The sequence below is a fragment of the Amaranthus tricolor genome, chromosome 15 (assembly GCF_026212465.1).
Source record: "Amaranthus tricolor cultivar Red isolate AtriRed21 chromosome 15, ASM2621246v1, whole genome shotgun sequence".
Taxonomy (NCBI): Eukaryota; Viridiplantae; Streptophyta; class Magnoliopsida; order Caryophyllales; family Amaranthaceae; genus Amaranthus; species Amaranthus tricolor.
This window is the reverse complement of record NC_080061.1, coordinates 7,246,458-7,267,957: the sequence shown is the minus strand read 5'-3', so window position 1 is coordinate 7,267,957 and position 21,500 is coordinate 7,246,458. Positions and strand designations below refer to the sequence as shown.

The window sequence follows — 21,500 nt, the reverse complement described above, 5'->3', positions numbered from 1 at the left end:
TTTATTCTTCTAATCTCGTATGATTAATTATATAGCTTAATAATGTTGTTGCTAAATAAAAAAATAATAGGTTTTGTCAAATACACAAATATTATTGGTTTTTTTTATATTAATACGATTAATTTGAATATTAAAAAAATATAATAATAATATTATTGCATTTAGGAAAATGGTTTAATTTTTTGTTTGGTAACAAAATGATTAATACAAACTAGTATAAACACTAATGCAATGCACGAAGTTGTTAATATAAAAATATAAATTTTATATAGCGATGCAATTACATATTTTCAGTATAAAATTATAATATATTTCTTCTAAAATAGATAGACAATTTTAGAATATATAGTGTTTTTAATAAAAAAAATCATTAATTAAAGTTCTCATACTTTTTTCAAGCAAATATAGGTAATCTTTCAACAACGCTATTATAATGATTATTTGACATTTGCAAAATAATTTTTGATAATTATGTATCTTTTTTTTTCTTGATTAAATATTTTAGAAATTAAAATTTGAATGAATAAACTCAATTAATTAGTAAATACTTCAACATAAAAAAATAAATATATATGATAAGAAAATTTAATTGGAAATCTTACAAATCTTTTAAATCAAAATTATTATATTCCAAGAAAATTTAAGATAACATATCTAATTGTGATATACTACTACTTATATATTCTTTTTTCGTTCTGAAATACTTGCTACGTTTTGGGTATGAGCACTGTTCATCGTTCAAGCTTATTTTATATATTGTGGCTAATATGAAAGTAAAAGTATAGTCAAGTTGGATCTTGTTTGAATCGTTTAATTGCATGCTTTCATAATATTAACTTTTTATAATTTTTAGATGTGTATAATTTAATGTATAAATGAACAAAATAACACATTAATTGCGAAGAAGTCAAATATAGCAAGTATAATGGAACGGAGAAAGTATTAAGGAATAAGTTAATGTTAATTTAGGTAAAAAATTATTCCATATGACAATCATTATGAGAATGACACGTGAAATTTTACTGTCTGTTTTATTAAAGTGTATGATTGTTACGAACCTTTTCCCTAAATATTTTTAATTGTAAAAGTATTTTCCAGTTTGCATGAAAGGAAAAATCATTTCCCAATATACCGTCCACGTGGCATGGCTTTTTTTTTTAAATCTGCAAAACTAAACCACCAAATGAAGTAGTGGTTTTCTCTGGGTAAACCGCCACATGAAGTAGCGGTCTCGTGTGGTTAAACTGCCATCTGATGTGGCGGTTTGCTATGAGCCCTTGCAACGTTTTATTTTGTTCTTTCAATTCCCATAAATAGTTAGTACAACTTGCATTAAAGTAATTCAATACCATCTATTCCATGATAATCAACTAAGAATCAGATTGATTTGTAAACATTAATTATGAAAATATATGCGGAGATATATTACAATCATTAAAAGTGATACAAGAAGTTCAAGCCGTATAAAGTGATACAAAGTGTATTAAACTACAATCCCTGACTCCTTTTGCTGTGTGCACCGGTGGATGAGGATTGTGTAGACTCGTCAGCCTCTGCAATGACATTAAGAGCAGGAGCTCATCTTTGACTAGCACGCTGATATGTAATGTTCGTATGCGGAGGTGATGGATGTGGAGGAGTGGTCATGGAAGCTGGAGGAACAAATGGCGACATAGCACCGAATGTTGATGGAGATAAGGGGTCGACAGTAGGGAAAACCCTTAGTTGATGGTCCGAAAGCCCAAAAAATCCTCTGAAAAATAACTCCGATAGGATCCATTGTTGGTTGGACTTCCCAATGCACCACTGTTCCTCCATTAGATTGTATTAACGCCTGCAGGTACCTTGGAAGCTCCTCAAAAGACTTATCCCAATCCCTAAAGACTTTGGTTATAGCCTTATTTGTGGGCAACCAAGCTCTCTTGTATGTTATAACGAATCCATATTTATCGTGAACAAAATTAACAATTGACTTCACCTTGAAAGCTGGATCAACTCTTATCATATCCACGATGAGATCAGCAACAAAATCAAAAGTAAGGAGGGGATGGTCATCACTGTAATGTCTTGAGAAATCTTGTTTATGACCCTTATATCGCACAATCTTAAATGATCTAGTGGCGGTCATGACAGCTCGCATCCTCCATTTACAACCTTTCTCCTCCGTATTAATACATTTTATAACATACCTTGAAGGCTCCGACTCAATTACACGAAAGTTTCTATTGTTAGATATTGCCCATGCTTTAACATTCTTCTTAAGGTGGTCTAACGAGTTAAACTCTTGCCCTATCCTAAAGTCACCATTTTCAGTTATGGAGTTGTCATTATTCTAGGTCATCCATGCATCAGTCAGTCTTTGATCAACCTCGTCAATTCTAAGCCAGTCTTGCGATGGAGCACCATCTCTAATTGCTGCATCTAGAGCTTCTCTGTTTACATCCTCCTCCTCTGAATCAGAATCAATATGCTTATCCTCCTAATCTAAAGAGTCAACCTCGTTAGCATTACGCCTAACCAAGTGAGTCGTGGAGAAGGTGTTCATTGCACCACAACCAATGGCACGTGAATGAGTTGGAGAAGTAAACTCATCTAAATGCTTATTAACGTAATTTGGGTTTGTTAAGTTTGTGAATGTATCATGGCGTATACTAGGACCTGATTCTGGAAGTTCCATGCTACACATGGCTTCCCTCGCATTACCCAGTTTTGGAATCAATTCAACATACACCTCCATTGCCGTTCCAAGGGCTTGGGACGTCGCATAAGCAAGTGCACTTATGCTTTCATCATTCATAACCGGAACTAACACATTTTTCCCAGTCACCAGATATTTCATCTCCATTTTTAATATAAAAGAGTTGCGATCACAACCAATTACGTCATACACTTTGCTATGAAACACCTCAAACGTAGTATTTTGACGATGGATAAACATCAATGCATTCAATCCTCCATTATACACAACATCGGATCCCGTATAACTTACTTCCCCACTCTAATACACTATAACAGGATAATGATCCATATTCTGCACACACAAGCATGTTTTTCATGTGATATCACATACACTTTATTGTTGATTTTAAGTAAGTGAAGTATAAATGTGTATACAAGAATGTGTAATGTTAAAGTATTATAACACTTATTAGAAGGGTCAATTCAAATATAAAACTAACAACACCATGAATATATACTAAATCCATAAACTAACCCTACAACGTAATAACTTTCATTGTAGCATTTCATCGAACACTTTATATACATACAACAAAAATCATAAAATTCAACTACAAATGTGTAAAATGTAAGCTTAAATCATGAAATCAAAACAATGTTACAAACAATCAATATATGTTCAAATGAGAACAATTATGAACAAAAAAAATCAATTTGCAAATTGAAAGAATTTAGGATTATATTCATACCTTAAATGCGGATGATAATGAACAAGTAATGAAGGAGAAGATGTCAATGTAATTGATTGATTTAGTTGAGTGAGAGGAATTGTGTATATGAAGCAATCGAGGAGTGTAGAAAATGTTTTTTTTTTATTTTTTTTAAGACAAAAACAGTCGAATGAGGAAGTAAAATAACAAAACATCAGCAGCAGCAACAGCAGGTTTTGTACACGAACATAACCTCCATTTCAAGTAGTGGTTTACCTGATATAATTTTTTTTCCATGTATTGCAAAACGCTATTTCATCTAACGGTTTTGTTTGAATTCCTAAGTAAACCGCTGTTTGAGGAAGTGTTTTTATAAAAAAAAAGGAAAAAAAAATTTCCCACCTATCGTGGATAGTATTTAGGGAAATATTTTTCCCTTTTAAGATATATTGAGAAATACTTTTATGGTTTGCATTATTTTGGAAAAAGTTAAATTAATAATGATTGAGAATCGGTTAATTTGTTGCTTCAAAATAAAAAAAGAAAAGGTAACAACCCGGCATACAAGCTTTTTGTGTGAGCACCCTCCATTGTCGTTTATTCTCCACTCTCTTTGAGCCCGGATTAATGTCAGGGCTTCATAGATCTTCAAGCGCTCCATTGAAGAATGCTCTTCCTCCTCAAGAACTTCTTGATGATCTCTGCAGGTTTCATCTTCTCCCACTTTCTTCTTCTTTCTCGTGATTCTACACTATGATTCCTACTTCGACTTATACCATTATATTGAATTGACTTTACGCTAATCATACTAATTAATAATCCCTATTGTTTTATTTTGAATCAAATTAAGTGTTCAAAACTTGTGTTATTATGATTTCAATTGTGTGTGTCAGTGTGTGTTTCATAGAAAATTGTTTAGTAATCCTAAATTGCGCAGAGCTGTGTTCTTTTATTACGAACATAAGAGATTGTACGTAACTACTATTTGTTTAATTTGAAATAATAGGTTGTAGTTACTTTAATTTTGGGGCAACTTAGATGATCTGTTAGAGGCGATTTCGAATGATGAAAAAGTTATTTTAGGAGGAGATTTCAATGGTCACATAGGTACCAGGCGGTATGATACGGTGTACAACGAATATGGCTATGGGGGTAAGAAACAAGAGGGGTGAACGCCTGCTTGAGTTTGCTTTAACTCACAAGCAGGTGATTACAAACTCTAACTTTAGGAAGAAAGCCGAACACTTGATTACATATTGAAGCGGTGGCCGTGCAACACAAATTGATTATGTGTTAGAGGGGATCGTGCCATGTACGTGGACTGTAAGGTTGTTCCGGGAGCAAAGCTAGATTTTCTCCACCATCTACTAGTGTTGGCTATAAGAATGCAGAAAAGAGTTGTTGAAAGGAGGAGAGCTTTTGAGGAAACATATTTTATGGGGTAACCTAAGAGATGAAGTGCACTTAACGTTCACACAGAGGATTTCCTCGATGGTGTTTGTTAGGCAGTCAGAAGATGCTAACCCAATGTAGGTTTATTTGACGCAAAAAATCTTATTTGTTTGCGAGAGAGACCCTTAGGGAGTCGAAGGGAAAGCCAAAAGCACATAACGTTACGTGGTGGTGGCATGATGAAGTGCAGGTCAAAATTAAGGAAAAGCTTAAGAGTTTTAAGGAGCGTATGAACTGCACATATGAAGTAGACCAGGTTAACAAGAGGGAGAGTTACAAAATGTCCAGACGAGCAACAAAGAAAGCAGATTCAGAGACAAAGAACTTAGTTTTTGACGATTTCTATAAGAAGTTAGACGCAAAAGAGGGTGAAGCTTATTTATTTTAGATCGCAAAGGCCTGAGCTTGGAAGAGGTGAGACCTCAAGTCAGTGAAGTATATATTAAGGATGTAGACGGGAAAATTTTGTTGAAGCATAAGGACATCAAAACAAGGTGGTGGGACTGTTTCTCCTAACTTTTCAACGAGGATAGGGGAATAACGAAGGTTGAAACCCTTAAGGACAACATAAAGCTGGGCAAATTAAGGACATTACAAGAGACGAGGTGAGACAAGCATTAAAAAAAATAGGGAGAAGAAAGACAATAGGTCCCGACTTTCGATAATATACCTATTGAGGTGTGGAGTTATTTCAATTTTATCCTCAAGAAAGTTAAGATGCTGAACGAATGGAGGGGTAGCACACTCATCCCATTTGTAAAAACAAAGGTGATGTCTAAACATGCCGGAACTATAGGGGAATCAAACTCCTCAGCCACACGATGAAACCAATATTACCCAGATCCTGGAACATAGGACTTTTTTTCGATCGGGAACGTCCGATCCAGATTGTGGGTTGACAACGTACCGAATCACCATGGGTCATGTCCCAAATCGTCAAATTGAGTGACCCTTCACCACCATTGGTAGCTTTCATGAAGAGAACATAGAATAAATGAAAAAAAAGAGATGAACTAAAAAGGTGATGCTTTGAAGTTCTTGATATGTAGGTCAGTAGGTGCATGTGCTGCCATGGTATGTTTCTTAAGGTAGCCGTTGAAATTCAAGGGAGCCATCACCATGTAGGGTTTTGTAGGTTCTTTTGTGCTGTGATATTACTTATATATAGTTGGGGTTTGAAACATATTCTTTAGTGGGCCTGGCCTATTATTTTCCTTCATAAAAACTCATTATAATCTGTCACTTGCTTACTTGTACCCTTTTGTTTTTATATCTTTTCCATTTTCTTTTCCTTTTTTTCCTTCATTTTTCTTGTTCATATTTTTCTTACTTTGTCATTCATTCATTCCAAGTATTAAATAGTACACTAAACACTTAAATAGAGTATTTTAAAATACAAATTCTTGTATTTTAGATATTGTCATTTTTACTTTTTTTTTTAATATCTTTTAACTCCTTTAAGTTCAATTTTTAAATTTTAAAATTAAAAAGCGTACCCATAGTCGTCCCTCGTTCTAAATCTATTGCGTTCCAGGTAACTATGACTGAACATATTCAATGCAAATACTAGCTTGACTCGGTATTGTCGAGACAATGGTCTACTTCTTCACATCCACCGCGTAATGCATGTAGTTATTGATAGGCATAAGAATCATGATATACACTTACGTTTACTAGATAGAGCATTACATTTGTCTGGTGAAGACCATATTCAATTTGGAACCGTAGTATGTAAGGGTGAGGAGGAACATAAAAGGCATTTTCTCGATGTAAGGTATGTGAAATTGGTAAGGCAATAGTGTCTTACCTAGAATACATTATGTAAGTGGTGTATGATGTTAAAGCCGAGACAATTCTAAACTGGCAATAAGTGCAAGCCACAAAGGAGTTACGTGGATTTTTGGGATTTCTTGTTAATTTAGGCGTTTTGTGTTAAACTACGCTCAAATCTTATTGTAAAAATGTGGTAACGGTCACGATTGTGGTAACGACATGGTGGTGCTATAATGGGAGTGATGTAGTCATTGTTCTGCCAAATATTAATCGAAATCTTGATATACTCTTTAATTGCTTTAAAATCCTTTCTTACACCTTAAAAGTGTGAGTAATACTGGTTAAATGATTTTGAAAACCTTTGCAACACGACTAATACGATATGACGCGACCCTGTTTTCATACTATGGTTCAAATAGCAACCGCATTGACTGAACTTTGATGAGGATAATTTCTATTGATATTATGTGCTATATAATTACAGAGAGGCTTAAGGATGTGTTAATTTTCACCACCGTGATAGGAATCTAATGAACAATGTAGCTTGCGAAAAGATGCTTATGCATACGGTTTGTTGGGGGCTTGGGGAAGTTCTCAAGCAAGATCACCACAATATTTTGTTGTGCTCACTCATCAGAAATTTTGGCATCAAAACCAAGTACAAAGTGAGGATTTTAAACAACACAATTGATGTGTCTCAATAAATTTTGAATAAGTTGAAGTTCTGAGGACAACTTTTATTGTAAATTTGGAGGACTTGCAAAGACATGTTGATGTGGATTCTCTCTTATCTTAGCTTATAAAAGATTGTTGAAAGCAACAATGTACATAGTGGAGGGAGGTTTATTTATGTACAAGGTGAGGATGGTCATTTCCAAACTATCTTCATTAGCTCTAGTTAGTAATTCTGCGGCAAAAACATTGTGATTCACCTCACTGGACTTGCCAATTTATAGGTTGCATGTGAGTGGTCTTATGCAGTGGGCATGAGGAAAGGCATACTTGTCAAAATGTGAGGACATCGGGAATTGCATGCTATCAATACGGCCTCAATTCTGGGAGGACATTGTGATGTACTTTGTAGGACTCTGTCATGAATCATTACTACCAGAGACATGTTGGCAACCTACAATAGCTGTAACAAATTTATTCAAGAAAATAAGAGTTAGTTATGTTTGTTAGGCTAGCTAACAAGAGTTAGTTATGCTGTTTTCCAAAATAATAACACAGTTTGTTAGGCAGTTACATTTTGTTGTTAAGCGGTATATTTTGTCAAATGCATTTATGTAAATCTTATAAATACCTCATGTAATCCCTTATGGAGAGGGTTGCTGAAGAAGAATAAGAGAAGTCTCTTGGGAGCTTAATAGTTGCTCGAAAACTGTCCCACAAACCTTGTCTACCTGACCTAACATCCTATTGTTGTCAACACTCATCTGTGAACCGTTTGTGTTTGTCAGGTAACATATTCATGTTCTAATGTAGTGTGTATGATGATGATAGTGGTGGATCATTCACAGGCGATCCAATAGGGGAGGTCGAATTATAAGAGAGCCTATACATATTTCATTGAATTTTTTTTTTTATGAACACCGTTGATATTTTTGGTTGTATTATTGTACAATCTGTAGTAGTGCACACAATAATTTTTTTTTTCTGGTTTTTCATTACGTCTCCCCAATTCCCGATAACTATTTCTTCAAGTTCTCATACAAACTTTTAAACATCTTTCTTCCCTTCTGTGCCATTAAAGATGAATTGGTCATATTGTAATTAATCAAGCACTTTTTTTTTTCTTTCCTTCTTCGCCATTAAACCCAATTCTGAGAATTAATGAGTGATTCACTTACTAATTACGCCCGTTTTGTATTATTTCATGACAATCTCAGCACATAAATCTCAAATGAGTATAAGTGTGCCACTAAATTAAGGGAAAAATACAAGAGTGCTATTTGACTAACAATACCATAGGGTTAGGAAAAATTCTGGCCTTTCAAAAGAGATCATTTTAGAAAGATAAGGGTAGCTGAGATGTGTATTCTTAGATAGATATGTGGACATACCTTAAAAGATACTCTCTCCATCCCAACTCATTCTTCTGGTTTAGAAAAGCATGATTTATAAGAAAATTATGGGGACCACTAAAAAGTGACCCATATGCTTTCTATTAGAAGATTAATTGAACGAGTTAAATTAAACTTTAATAACTCCCTTTTAAATAACAAATTAGGTTTCACCTAAATTTTATTTCCTCATTACAAAATTTTTGCCTGAAAAAACCAAAATTACAACATTTCCTAAAACGAACACTAAGTTTTCGCCATGACACTATGTATTTCATCCCTTTCATTGACTTCAAAATAATTGGAAACCAAACATGCATCAAATTAGTTCTAGCTATCAATAATTGAAAAAAGGTCTCATTTTTTAAATTATAGACCATAACTATTAAAATTCATTCAATACACCTTAGATTTAACATCATCATTAGTCAGACATTTTGGCAAAAAGTACCAAATACCACATCTGTAGAACACATAAGAAAATAGGCCACTTAAAAATTACATCAAGGCTTGCAAAGTAGTCAAACCACTCATTTTTTCACCTTATTTTCTTCATCAGAAACAACAAAATTTCTGTTTTCATCAACTGAAGTTTTAGGGCAATTCTTGGTTGAACATTATGGATCAGATTTAGGGTTTGATACGAGTGAGACAAAGCAAAAAACAGAGCAAAGAACGAGTGATACACAACAAAGAACGAAGAATGAAAGGGTCGGGATGGATAGATTTATTAATAACGAAGAACAAGATGAAGGAAGAATAGATTGGGAAGGTTATTTAATTAATAAGTAGGTAAAGGGTGGGTGGATCTAGGGCTTTAATTGGGGTTGTTTTAGGGGTTTAATTTTACGGAGTAAGGTTTAAAAAAGGGATATAGTTATTATGTTTAATTTTAAAGATTAAGTAATTAATGTGGCTGAGCTATTAGGTAAGTAAGAATAAGTAGGGTAATTTTTAAAATTTATAAGGTTAAAATGGTAAAAAATTGTAGCTAAAAATAGTAAGGGGAAGGTGCTAGTAAACTGTTCCAAAATAGAAAGGTATTAGTGGGATGGACAAAGTATAATTCAACATGAAGATACCATAGATAGTTTTGGATAAACAAGTATTAAAACAAGATGATAGAAAACCATTTACTTTGGCTTGGCCATTTGTATAGAATATCGAAAACCTTTTACTTTGGCTTTGTCATGTGCAAAAAAGATTGAACATGCACAAGATAGAAAATCAGAAGGTTAGTTTTTGTAGAGTTTATAAGAAGAAGAGGTAGGGGAATATCACCTGGATAATAGGAGTGAACAATGACGCTAAGAAATGGCTTCTCAAGTACATATGACAATAGATATGAATGAATTGAAGAGACTATGTGTGAATGATCATTTTAATTGATTTTCTTAGCTGTATATTTAGTATTTGATTGAGTCAAATGAAGTATAATCTTTGTTTGTAACGATCTTTCACGCTAATTTGTTTTGTTTCATGATTATGGCTTTGGTGCTGTTATTATACCTATCACTTACGTGAGATTTTGAGGGGTGAGCAACATTATCTGTGGTCTGTTGAGGTATTTCTTCTAGTTATTTAGTAATTTTGTCATATTGGTGGCTAATTATTGCAAATAAGGTGTCAAATTTTTTTAAGAAAGTATTAAAGTTTTCTATGTGCCATAAGTTATAAGGAAATGCATTATGTGGGTGAGGATTCAACATCTCAGGTCCCTGGAGACGGTTACTGAAATTGGATAGAATTATGGTTTATATGATTACTCATATATGAGTTTAAGTCTTCTATTTGGGACACCTCAGAGACTATTTTTACCTTCTCCAATAATATGGGTGCTACTTTTCTCATTTTTCTTTGTGTAATACAATATCTTGGTTTTTCTGTGCATGTGAAATTGAACATTTCAGGCTTGTTTTGTAGTTTGCCTTTTATACATATGCTGACTGTGTGATGATAATTTAGCCTCAAATAGAAATTAATTGCAGTTTTATGCTTCCCTAATGCCTTATTTTTCATTTCATATTATCTTTATCTTGTGCAGTCGCTTTGTCCTAAATGTTCCTAAGGAAGATCGACAAACATTTGAAAGAATCTTGTTTTTGGTTGAGTATGCACATTGGTTCTATGAGGATAATACAGTTGAGAAGAACCCATCTTTGAAATCATTGACTTTGAAGGAATTCACCACTCTAAGTATCCTTAAATAGTATGGAGTAGGTGCTCGGTGTATTAATGTCGATGTTCTTGTTAATGTCATTTGCTGACTTTCTATTGGCGTAATTCAGGATTTGTACATGCATGAATATCATGATATTCCATTATTTCTTATGATGCTTGTTGTAGTCTTTGTCATTTCTCTGATTAAAGTAATGGAGAAAACTTCAATAGTAATGTTGTATATTATTTTCAAAATAATGTTTAGATTCTTTTTTTAAATTTTTTTTATTTATTTTTTCTCGGTGGTGGGCGCTTGCATTATTTTGAGTTTTGCTGTTGTCTGTTCCTTAAATCTTTCCAGTGTTTAACAACTGTGAGGTTTTGAAACCCTATGTTCCTCACATCGATGATATATTCAAGGACTTCACTTCATACAAGTTTCAGGTTCCTGTCACTGGCGCAATCATTTTGGACCAAACGTATGAAAGGGTAATACCCTTCACATGCCATTCACTCAAATTAATTACTTTTACCATGTGCTGAAGGATGCCATATTTGTGCTCCTTTGTTTATCCTTTTAATATTCTGGCATTTGTTTGGCGCAAGGGAGGATGATAATAGCTGCTTATTGGTGAAAAGCCAAAAGGTATTTGTAGTATTTATTCTACCTTAATACAGCTGTAAAGCTTTGTAAAACTAAAAGAAGGCTGGATGGGGTGTTGGTATCTATGAAAAACTTTTTTTTATCCTTTTAGTGGCTTTTTCCATCCTTCATTTCAATTTAATCGAGAGTGGTATGCTTCAAACTCTGGTGAGCTCCTGGCTCACCATCGTTAGAGACCTAGGGTGGTTCTGATGCTATTATAAACTATGGACTCCCATGGCTTAGAGATTATGAGAGGAGGAAGATGATGTTATTAGTGAAAGTGTTACCTAATTTCTACATGAGATAGTTATTTGTCCAACTGGACCCATAATTAGCCTAAAAGTAGTGTTCTAAAGGAGGCATTTGTCTTTTAAGGTACTTTTTGCCAACTTTTTTCTGTTAAGGTAGTTTTTGACAGTTCAAGTGATTTTAGAGGATGTTGGTTGCAAGTAATTCTCTTGGATTTCTAATTCCTAGGAATTTCTTTTTTTAGTAGTTGTTTGGTTTACATAATTTGCCCAAGCATAGGAAGTGCAAATTCCCTTAGAAGTTCAAATTTCTAAGCAAAATCAGTGTAAATGAAATGTTTGAACCAGTGTAAATTTCTACAAATAATAGAAACATAATTTCCACTGGAAACTTGTTAAATATTTCTGAGCTTGCCACTGAGTAAGCATGCTCATGGAAAACCAGTGTAAATGACATGTTTAAACAAGATTTTCCTGCATCAATCCAATCTACTTTTAAGGTAGGGTTGGACAAAAATCTATAAACAATGTGCTAAAACTGAAAACAATAAGTAATGTCAAAACATGCTTATTTGTTGTCTTTTGCGATTTTGCCTTGTATTTTTGTAACACTATATTTTTTTATGCACAGGGATGATATTGAATTTTTTATAATTTATTGGTTTACGCAAGTTACGTCTCTTATTTTGATAGGGTCAAAGATTTATAGTTCTTTGGTTTTGGATTGTAATGGACTATACTATAATGGCTCATAACATTATGTGCACTTCTTATGTAAAGTTGCATATGATGTTTGTTACCAAGGGTCAATCTTAAATAACCTATTTGTTAGCACTAACAAGGGTAAGATTACGTACATCCAAACCCCCAAACTTCCCATAGGTGGGATTGTGGGAGCCATTTAATTTAATGGCATTGGGGTAATAAAATATTGTATTGGTTTATGCAAGTCTGACAAGGTAATTAATGGTTGTGTAGTGCATACTAGTTAAAGGGTGGAAAGGAAGCAGCTGGAGTTTTCCAAGGGGAAAAAAGAACAAGGATGAAGATGATCATACGTGTGCCATCAGAGAGGTACACTTTTCTTTTTTGCTTTCCTTCTTTTCCTTTTTCATTGGACAAGAATTGTCCAAAAGAGTTAGTTTGGACTTATATTTTTTGTAGTTCTTAGTGATAGTGCTCTGTTTTCTCTAGAAAGTAGTTGATATAAGTTATACTTTAGGGATTTTTATGTGCTACCATTATGCAATATTTTCCAAATCGTAAGGCACTTGTAAAATTTTGCATGTACACTAGCTACCTTTGAGGTTTGAAGAATTTTCACACAACTCTTGAACTCACTAGTCATGATCTTAAACCAAATTTCCACCCATGAAGAAAGAAGAGATCATATAGGGTCACAAAAATTTGGTGTCAGTTTGATGTAGCCTTTATAATAGTATATCAACCTGAGTATTGGATCTTATGTAGCTATCAAGTAGAGGTAACGAGTGGATTAAGTAATGGAAAAGAGAATGAGAGCATAGGTTTTATAGGCGTGAGAGTTTGTACGGCTCAAGTGTAAACAAGATGTAACATTTGGGACTTGTAGTTATAAAGGACCACACCTGTTATTAGTTATTACTATTAGGGTTATTTGGTAAAGTTTTCTTCAGGGTACCTCATGCATTTTTCAAACCATATGGGATTGCTCATGAATTTTTCAAAGCCTTATAGGTAACTTGTGAATAAGCCCCCTACTTTATTGGCTTTTTAGGGGGTTGAAACCTTGAAGGGGGAATACTATGGGAATCTCAACAAAATATATAAGGTGTGGATAACACCTATTAGTAATATGTGAGCTACAGTGGCCTATGGCTGACCTTGGCCACTGAAAAGCTGTGTGCCTGCTCATCAATTTCAAGTGCTCTAATACATCTAAGATAATCATCATAATGCCCAAGTGTTGTGCTAATTTGTTTGCCTTGCCAATATTGCTTATGACACCCTTGTTGCATCACTAGGATTTAAAACAATAAAATTGGGAAATTGTCCGTTACAAGAGTTTATTTTGTTTTGGTACTTTTTAAATCATTATGAAGATATGACACTTTGGTTCTATCTATCTTTTACTTTTCAATAATGAACAAGGAAAAAGTCTTTTAGGTTTGGGATTTTCACTTGTTCTACATGAACTGGGGAAAATGACTATGTGATGGAATGTTGTTCATATGGTGCTTTCATTTAATTGTTTCATATTTGCCTTGCATTTGCTCTATGAAATGTGGGGAAAAGAAAGAAAAGGAAATCAGAAGAGGAATCAGTATTATTGATATTGTAGGGGAAAGTTGGGTTTTTTCTTTTTTGATGGGAAAAGTGGAGATGAGTATGCTATTCTTTTTCTTCTGTTTTAATATGCTGCGAGTGAAGTGAATATTGTGATTTAGTGGTGCATTTTCTCTGTCATGGCTAAAGGTTTTGGAGGAAACAGGATTCGACGTGTCTAAACTTCTTGCTAAAGATGCGTACATTGAATTGATGTTTGGGAAGCAGCGGGTGCGCCTCTATATTATTGCTGGTGTTAGTGACGGTGCTTCTTTTGCTCCACTTACCAAAAAGGAGATTAGTGTATGGGCTTCTTTTTCCCTTTATATTGGATTTAATTTTTTTTCATGCATTTTGAAGCATAATACCCCTCTTGCCCCCTCCTGAAAATGGTATGCCTACCTTTTTTGCACTTGGTTATCTCCCCCATAACCCTATTTCATTTATTTATCATTTTGATTGAGGATTTGATTTCTTTTATGGGGATACTTGTCCCTGTTCTTTGCCTTGATTGGTAGGTCATTAGTGGTATTGATACTTGAAAGTTGTGTTTTTAAAATAAAATATTTTAATCAATCTGGAACAGTTAGAGAATAAAGGGAAATTCGATATCGTAAACTTGAACTTTCACACATTCCAGGGTAAATATAGGAAATTCCAATTCTAAATGATAATCTCGTTCTCTCTCTATTTGTGTTTATATATAATTCATTTTAGAAATTGAAAATATTTACATGGGACTATGTTGATATATATACATGGCATACCTTTCTTTGTCATCATCTTCCAAAGTGCTCCCTTTGCTACTTTGTCAGATGCCTTCTCTAGACCGCAAAAAGCCATGTGCAAATACTATTTCTTTACTCTGTAGAACTCCATATTAAACTAGAATATTTTAAATAGTAACTTAACATAATTAGCATGATAATTAAATAAAGCAGGCAGATGAGTCCTACAAAGTCAACTAGAGTCTACATTCGCCAACTTGCATAAGATCAGGTAATAGACATAAGCAACTTAAAAGTCAACTTCACTATAATATTCAGTAGAAGCCAAGCAACAGTTAGCATGCTGCCACCATACTTGAATATCAAATATTCACCTCAGATTCAAATAAAAGAAAAGCCTCATGCATTTACACCAAAATTGTCACGAGACTAGTATGTAAGCATATTAAGGGAACATTATAGGGATAGCCAAATCAGATTAATAAGGACTCAAACTCGAACAGAATGAAAAGGTGAACATGAAACAATAAAATACAATAATGATTGATAGTAAAAATAAATAATAATCACCAAAACAAATCAAAGTATAATGAGATCATAAGGTTAGACCAATAGTAAGTGGGTATATATATACAACCTCAAAGTTTCTATTTTGGTTTAAAGTATTAATGACCCGCATATTAGCTTTTTAATAGTGGAAAGTGATCTGCATCTGAAATTTTGTGAAGCATTAGAATATTGGAAACTTTCATATTTAACTGTAAGATTTAGTTAAAACTTTTCCTTTGAAAGATTGGCAATCAAGAATTGTTATATTTTATTGAAGGGAAATTCTACATGGTAGCATCAGATTTTCATGAAACACGAGTAGTAGCATTTTTATAAGATTTTTCCACATGGTAGCATCCAGTTTATGCACCATCTAACTGACATAGCATTATCATTTAAATTCATGCCTATTTCCATTTAATTCACCATTTTGACAATTCTACCCTTACTAAGTGTTGGTTGTTGCCTTTATAGTTTGCCCTAAACCACTTTTATGTAGTGGTGAAAGCAAACTCATGGTGTTCTATGAATATAAAATATAAACTTATAATCAAAAAAGCATATATTAACATTCTATACTTGATTTTTCTACAAAAGTGATAAATTAATTTATATATGAATGAAAAAATAATTGAAATACAACAACAACAATGTCAGAGCCTTAATATTGAGTTTGTTGTACTTATATAGAGTAAAAACCTTGAACAATCAACCAATTTAGATATTTGAAATGCTTTAAAATATTTTTTAATTGTGAAATTGCTTATTATTTTACAAAGAATATTCTTACAATTTAAAAGATGTATAGTTGCTATACCAATTAAAGAAATTATTTTACTTACAATTTTTTTAAAATGCAAATGATAAATTTGAAGGCAAGAAAACGAAAAGTTTGGGTCCTTTCAAGTGTTGACTTAGTAAGAATAAATAATGTATAAATTTCGTAATAAATGCTATATAATATGGTAATAACCAAAACGGTGAATAAAACGTCAAAATGGTGAATAAACGGAAATAGGCAAGAATTTAACTGATAATGCTACGTTAGTTTAATAGTGCATAATTGGATGCTACCATATGGAAAAATCTTACAAAAATGCTACCACTCGCGTTTCATAAAAGTTTGATGCTACTATGTAGAATTTCCCTTGAAAGATAAGAATCATATTTCATTGATGTCCTCTTTTTTCAAGTATCCTCATTTTTCACTTTTGTGGAAACAATCAATAGGGGAAAATTTCACGTTCACAGGAGTAGATTTGTCACAAGGTGGAATAGTGACCTTCAAAGAAATTATTCACTAATATGCATGTATTCACACATTATGGTAGATATTTCAATCAGGAAATGCTTGCTTTGCAGTCAACTAAACTCTGAAAATAGTTTACTGTTGTTGCTGACGTGATACCTCTTTTTTTCCGCGTGTCTCTTTGGGTTTAAGTATTTGATCAATATTGATGGTGAGCTGGTGACAATATAGCTTAGGCCTTTCCTCTTTTAATCGCCTGAAAGCTAATGGTAGTTACAGGGTCCTGCATCTAGGAGCTTAGTAGCTTACCATCCAATCCTATTTGATAAGCCTTTGCCCATGAACATGTTTTGTTTGGATGTTTCCTTTCATACTATATTACATATATTAATAGTTAGTAGACATTTTTGGTAGTCTATAATACCTTGGCCTCATTCTTTTAGCTTATATAGGATCTGTTTTTCCGTAGCATGGTAGTAGTTATTAATGGGAACAGTGTGTTGTTTTCTCGTTGGCTATAATTAGAAATTTTTAGGCTGTGACGTACTCCTACTTAGCTGGCATAAGCCTCCCTATATCCTTTGAAGTCACCCTTGTATATTAAGTTTATTTGTTAAGGATATGTCCTGTAAATACGCAATTGTCTTACACAAGGATTACTTTAGTTTCATGAATTTTGATGTATTTTAGTATTCAGAAATCCTCTGACTATTGTCATATTTTCTGTTTCCAGGAAATAGCTTGGCACCGACTGGATGATCTCCAACCTGCAAGTGATGAAGTCATATCACGTAGTGTAACTGGCCTTAAGCTTTATATGGTTACTCCGTTTTTGAAGTGAGTTATTTAACTTATCTTTCCTTGTTCACTCTGTTTATCATGTATGCTTTTTTATTCTAGTGGATTTATATACTTTTCAGGTCGTTGAAGTCATGGATTTCAAAGCATGCACCTCATGTTGCATCAAAATCTGATGCTTTTCACAGAGGTTCTTTTTCTAGGTTTTTATTGCTATTTTAATCATCCATATGCATAGGAGACAACAGGGATCTTAAATGCATATAGGTAGCTGGATTAGGTAGGCAAGTAATTTTTGGACCAGCATATGGTTGAAGGATGCGTAGAACGGATTGAGAAAATCTGGATGTTTGCGTTATAACTTATACTCTCTCAAATTTGTTGCTTGATATTCCTTTTTGGTTCATCCCAAATTGGCTGCTTCATATTCCTTTTTTGGTTTGTCCTAAATTGGTTGCTACATTTCTTTATTAGGAAAATTTTACATTATTTGAACCTAAATTAATCCTTTCCAACCCAAATATGTTTATTACCATATCTATCTCCAACTAAAAATAAATCTATTTGAACCTAATAAGAAAATATTGTCAAAATGTAAAGGGAAACTTTTTTGATTTGTTATTGAATTGATATTCCAAGCCAATACCTAACCTAACCCTGAAAAACAGCAAGATATCATTTGGAGTAATTAAAATGGAAACGGAAGGAGTATGTATGTAACAAATTGGTTGTTAGACTAGCTCTTGGAAGAAGGATATTAGAAGCCTAGATGGGTTTATTTGGATCTGGGTGTACAAAATTTATAATATGTGGGGAACTAATTGATGGATCAATTTGTAGAAAACGGATGTGGAGAAGGGTTTTATAGTTCGGATGTCAAAAATGTGTGTGCGCGTGCATAATTTTGTGTGAATTAGACTACTAAACTGAAAATCGGATAATAAAGAGCAACTTTTTTCAGCAAATTGTACCCATTTTTTAATTAGAAATTTTAAATGTACCCCCCTTTTAGGTCACCTCTTCCCCCCCCCCCCCCCCCCCAGATTACATATTAGCGCCCTAACATTTAGTAGTAAGTTAGTATTCTTGGAGGCTTATCATTAGAAAAAAATACAGGAGAAACTTATATATGCGTGTGGGATATTTATAGAGAAAAAGTGGGGACATCAAGAATACATGCAGTGGAAGGATCCACCAATTTCACTTTTCAGTATGGTTTTCCTTTGATCTTCCCCCACTTGTTGAAAGGTGCATTTGCTCCCATTTAATTATGGTCTATGCACAAGGGCAAAGTACAACCCCATCAGAGGGCCTTATGCAGTGCCATGCTTCTTGCTGGCTTGTGTTGGATTTTGTTGTCTTGCATGCCAACATAAATAACTGCAGGGCTACTACAATTAGGCATTGCATCACATCATGAAACCGCAAGGTTGCGGGGATATAAGGGCTACATGGGAGTTTATATCTTTATGAGTGGTCTTCTCATTTTGTCTTCTCTTTTGCATGACCACAAGCTTAGGTTTGGCTTATTTTCTTCATCTTATTTCGAAAGCTGTTACCTGTTACTTATTTTTGATTCATTATTTCGATGGCCCAAAGTTTTATAGTTCTTGGTTTTAGATTATAATGACCAAAGTAAAGTGGTTCATTAAATCATGTACACTTCTTATTTACATGAAGTTTCACATGACGTGTGCTACCAAGGGTCAACCCTTCATCTAAACACGAGCATGGGTCGTGCCAGCCGCTGCAGGTCGTGTCTAAGTGGGTGTGAGAAGGCATGAGCCTTGCCGTGCCTTGTCATGACAGGCCCTTGGCAACGCATGGGTCTGCGGACTAATGTGGCGAGCTGTGCCGTGCTGTTGACCAATCCATTAATTTTTCTACCTTCTCTTTAGCCGGATACAGCGTGCTTGGCAGGCCGTATCTTTGGACCATAGAGAAAAAACACGGTCGCAATAAAGGTCACAAAAGGGATATCGGAGTCAATGTGAATGATTTTGCGGTCAATACCGCCTATATTTCGGTCACAGTAAACTCAAAAACCTTGATTGTCCCAAACGGTGATGCTCCCTTGTTTGTCCACTATGCATAGTCTAAAACAAGGCCGCATTGGATCACATCGACTGTGTTGTAAAGGTTTTCTAAAAAAACAAACCGATAGCTTTTATGTGATTTGTTCTTGTTGATACTCACTTCTGTACAATTTTATTAATATTTATCTAACTTTGTTGATACAACTTCATGTATGTTGCTCAGGTTTTAGTGTTTGGAAGTCGAAAAATAGCTCTTCGGGAAGCAGCTCAGCCTTGGTTGACAACCAACATACTAAACTTGTATCCAACCCCATTGTTGCAGACACAGGTCCCAGTGACAATCGTGTTGCTGAAACAGGCCCTGGTAAAAGCTTTAGAAATTTCAGATTTGATTCGAGGTTGATCATACAAGCCATGGAATCGGGCTTTTCTGCATAAACGCTGAGCATGGTCTAGATTTTAGAAGGTGACAAATATAATCGAGTTTAGCACTGCACATGAATTAGCTAAAATAGTATTTTGCTTCTGTTCTGTAAATTATGTCTGTCAAGAGTTCCAGGTTTTGGATACTTGTACATTTTAATAGAATTTCTCCAAAGTAATGTAGTTTGTGAAGCTTTTTTCTTGCTGAATCCTGGATTTTACTTGAACTGAACAGAGTGTTATTCAAATGATTCAAATTTGACTAAACCATACCGGAAAAGGCGAGACCGGAATTAGAGACAAATCAATATTGATTTCATGATAATGAAGTTGTTCTACATGTGTATATAAACATGAAACTTTGTAAGTTTTATATTTTTCTGAATTTAATTTGGTATTTTATTTAGTTTTCGGCATAGTCGCCAAACAAAGCAAAGAACGATGAACAAAGAAAAAGCTTTTCAGAAGACCAAGAGCTACATGAGAGCCTAGGACACCACATTTCTTTCGATTTTCCAATACTTGCATCACTCTTTCTTTTAGGTTGTATTCCTTACCATGTTCAATCATGTTTACCGTGGGTGCATTTGGATTAGCCTCTATATGGAGATGCGTAGACGATTGATTGAGATTCATCTCTTCCTTTTTTGGGGTGTTCGGTATGTGGGAATGAGAATTTTTATCCCAAATATTATACTTCTCATATTTGGTAAGTAGCTATGGGAATAAATGTTGGAGTGAGAATGGGATTAGAACCTTGATTCCCAAGAAAACAATACCAAGGTGGGGCTTGTAATAGGTGGGTGAGAATTGAAATAGATGTAAAATGACTAATTTATCATTATTTATTTAAAAAATCTAAATATGTTATTTTACATAGAATACATGCGAACATATTGAGAAAATTATCTTCTTCTTTTGCCCCCTGCGAAAATTTATTCCAACAAATTTCTCTAACTTGACGAAATTGTAAGCAAAATCTTTCACATTTACGATCTCAATAGTAGATAATATTATAACAGATTGTTAGAAGTTTTACACAGAAAATTGCAAAATAGACAAAGTGTTAATTCGAGATAGTAAGATATTCAAGTTTATGCTGACTTTTTTTGAAAAACAAATAATAATTAATAACATATTCTATAAAATTACACAAAAGCTTTGATGAGTTAATTTATACCTCATCACAAATTATTGTATGAGACGGTCTCACCGAGAGATGAGTCTCATTCATGAGCTATACATACTATAAGAATATGAGCTCTCTATTTGAAGTCGTCTCACGATCTCTCACAAGAGTAGTCCTAACTCAGAGTCATATCCTCCACAACCTAATAAATTCATACCCATTCTTTGGGACAACAGTAGAAACAATGCCGTTCCTAACCATTTTTGGACCCTAGGCGAAACATAAAAAAAAAGGCTTATATAAATAAAGTTATGGTTATTTTTTGCAACTATGCATCATATAATTTTTTTTTCATCGTATTAATGTCAAATAAATATACAAATTTTAGACATATAATGATAAGATACTTAGCACAAACTAAATTTTAATAATAAGGATTAATTAATTTGAGCTCCTTTATAAACTGTACTCTAGACAATTACACCTCAAAACTATCTAAAAAACAATAGAAAAGTAATCAAATTTTACCCACATGTCATTCCTATCGTATTTT

General features: G+C 33.8%; 1 protein-coding gene across 2 annotated transcripts; it reads left to right on the top strand.

The window, feature by feature from the left end:
• The first annotated feature begins 3,887 nt into the window (after nt 1–3,887).
• Nucleotides 3,888–20,122, top strand: LOC130801634 (mRNA-decapping enzyme subunit 2-like). 2 transcript variants are annotated; one of them, XM_057665514.1, is made up of 9 exons: nt 3,888–4,096; nt 10,722–10,873; nt 11,199–11,326; nt 12,710–12,805; nt 14,186–14,338; nt 17,295–17,398; nt 17,482–17,549; nt 19,619–19,861; nt 20,054–20,122. In XM_057665514.1, exons 1-8 carry the CDS (start codon nt 4,017–4,019, stop codon nt 19,831–19,833), a joined length of 996 nt encoding a protein of 331 aa, XP_057521497.1. In that variant the 5' UTR covers nt 3,888–4,016; the 3' UTR covers nt 19,834–19,861; nt 20,054–20,122. The 2 variants fall into 2 exon arrangements, with proteins under 2 accessions (XP_057521497.1, XP_057521496.1); XM_057665513.1 differs by having other exon boundaries at nt 19,619–20,122.
• The last annotated feature ends 1,378 nt before the right edge of the window (nt 20,123–21,500 follow it).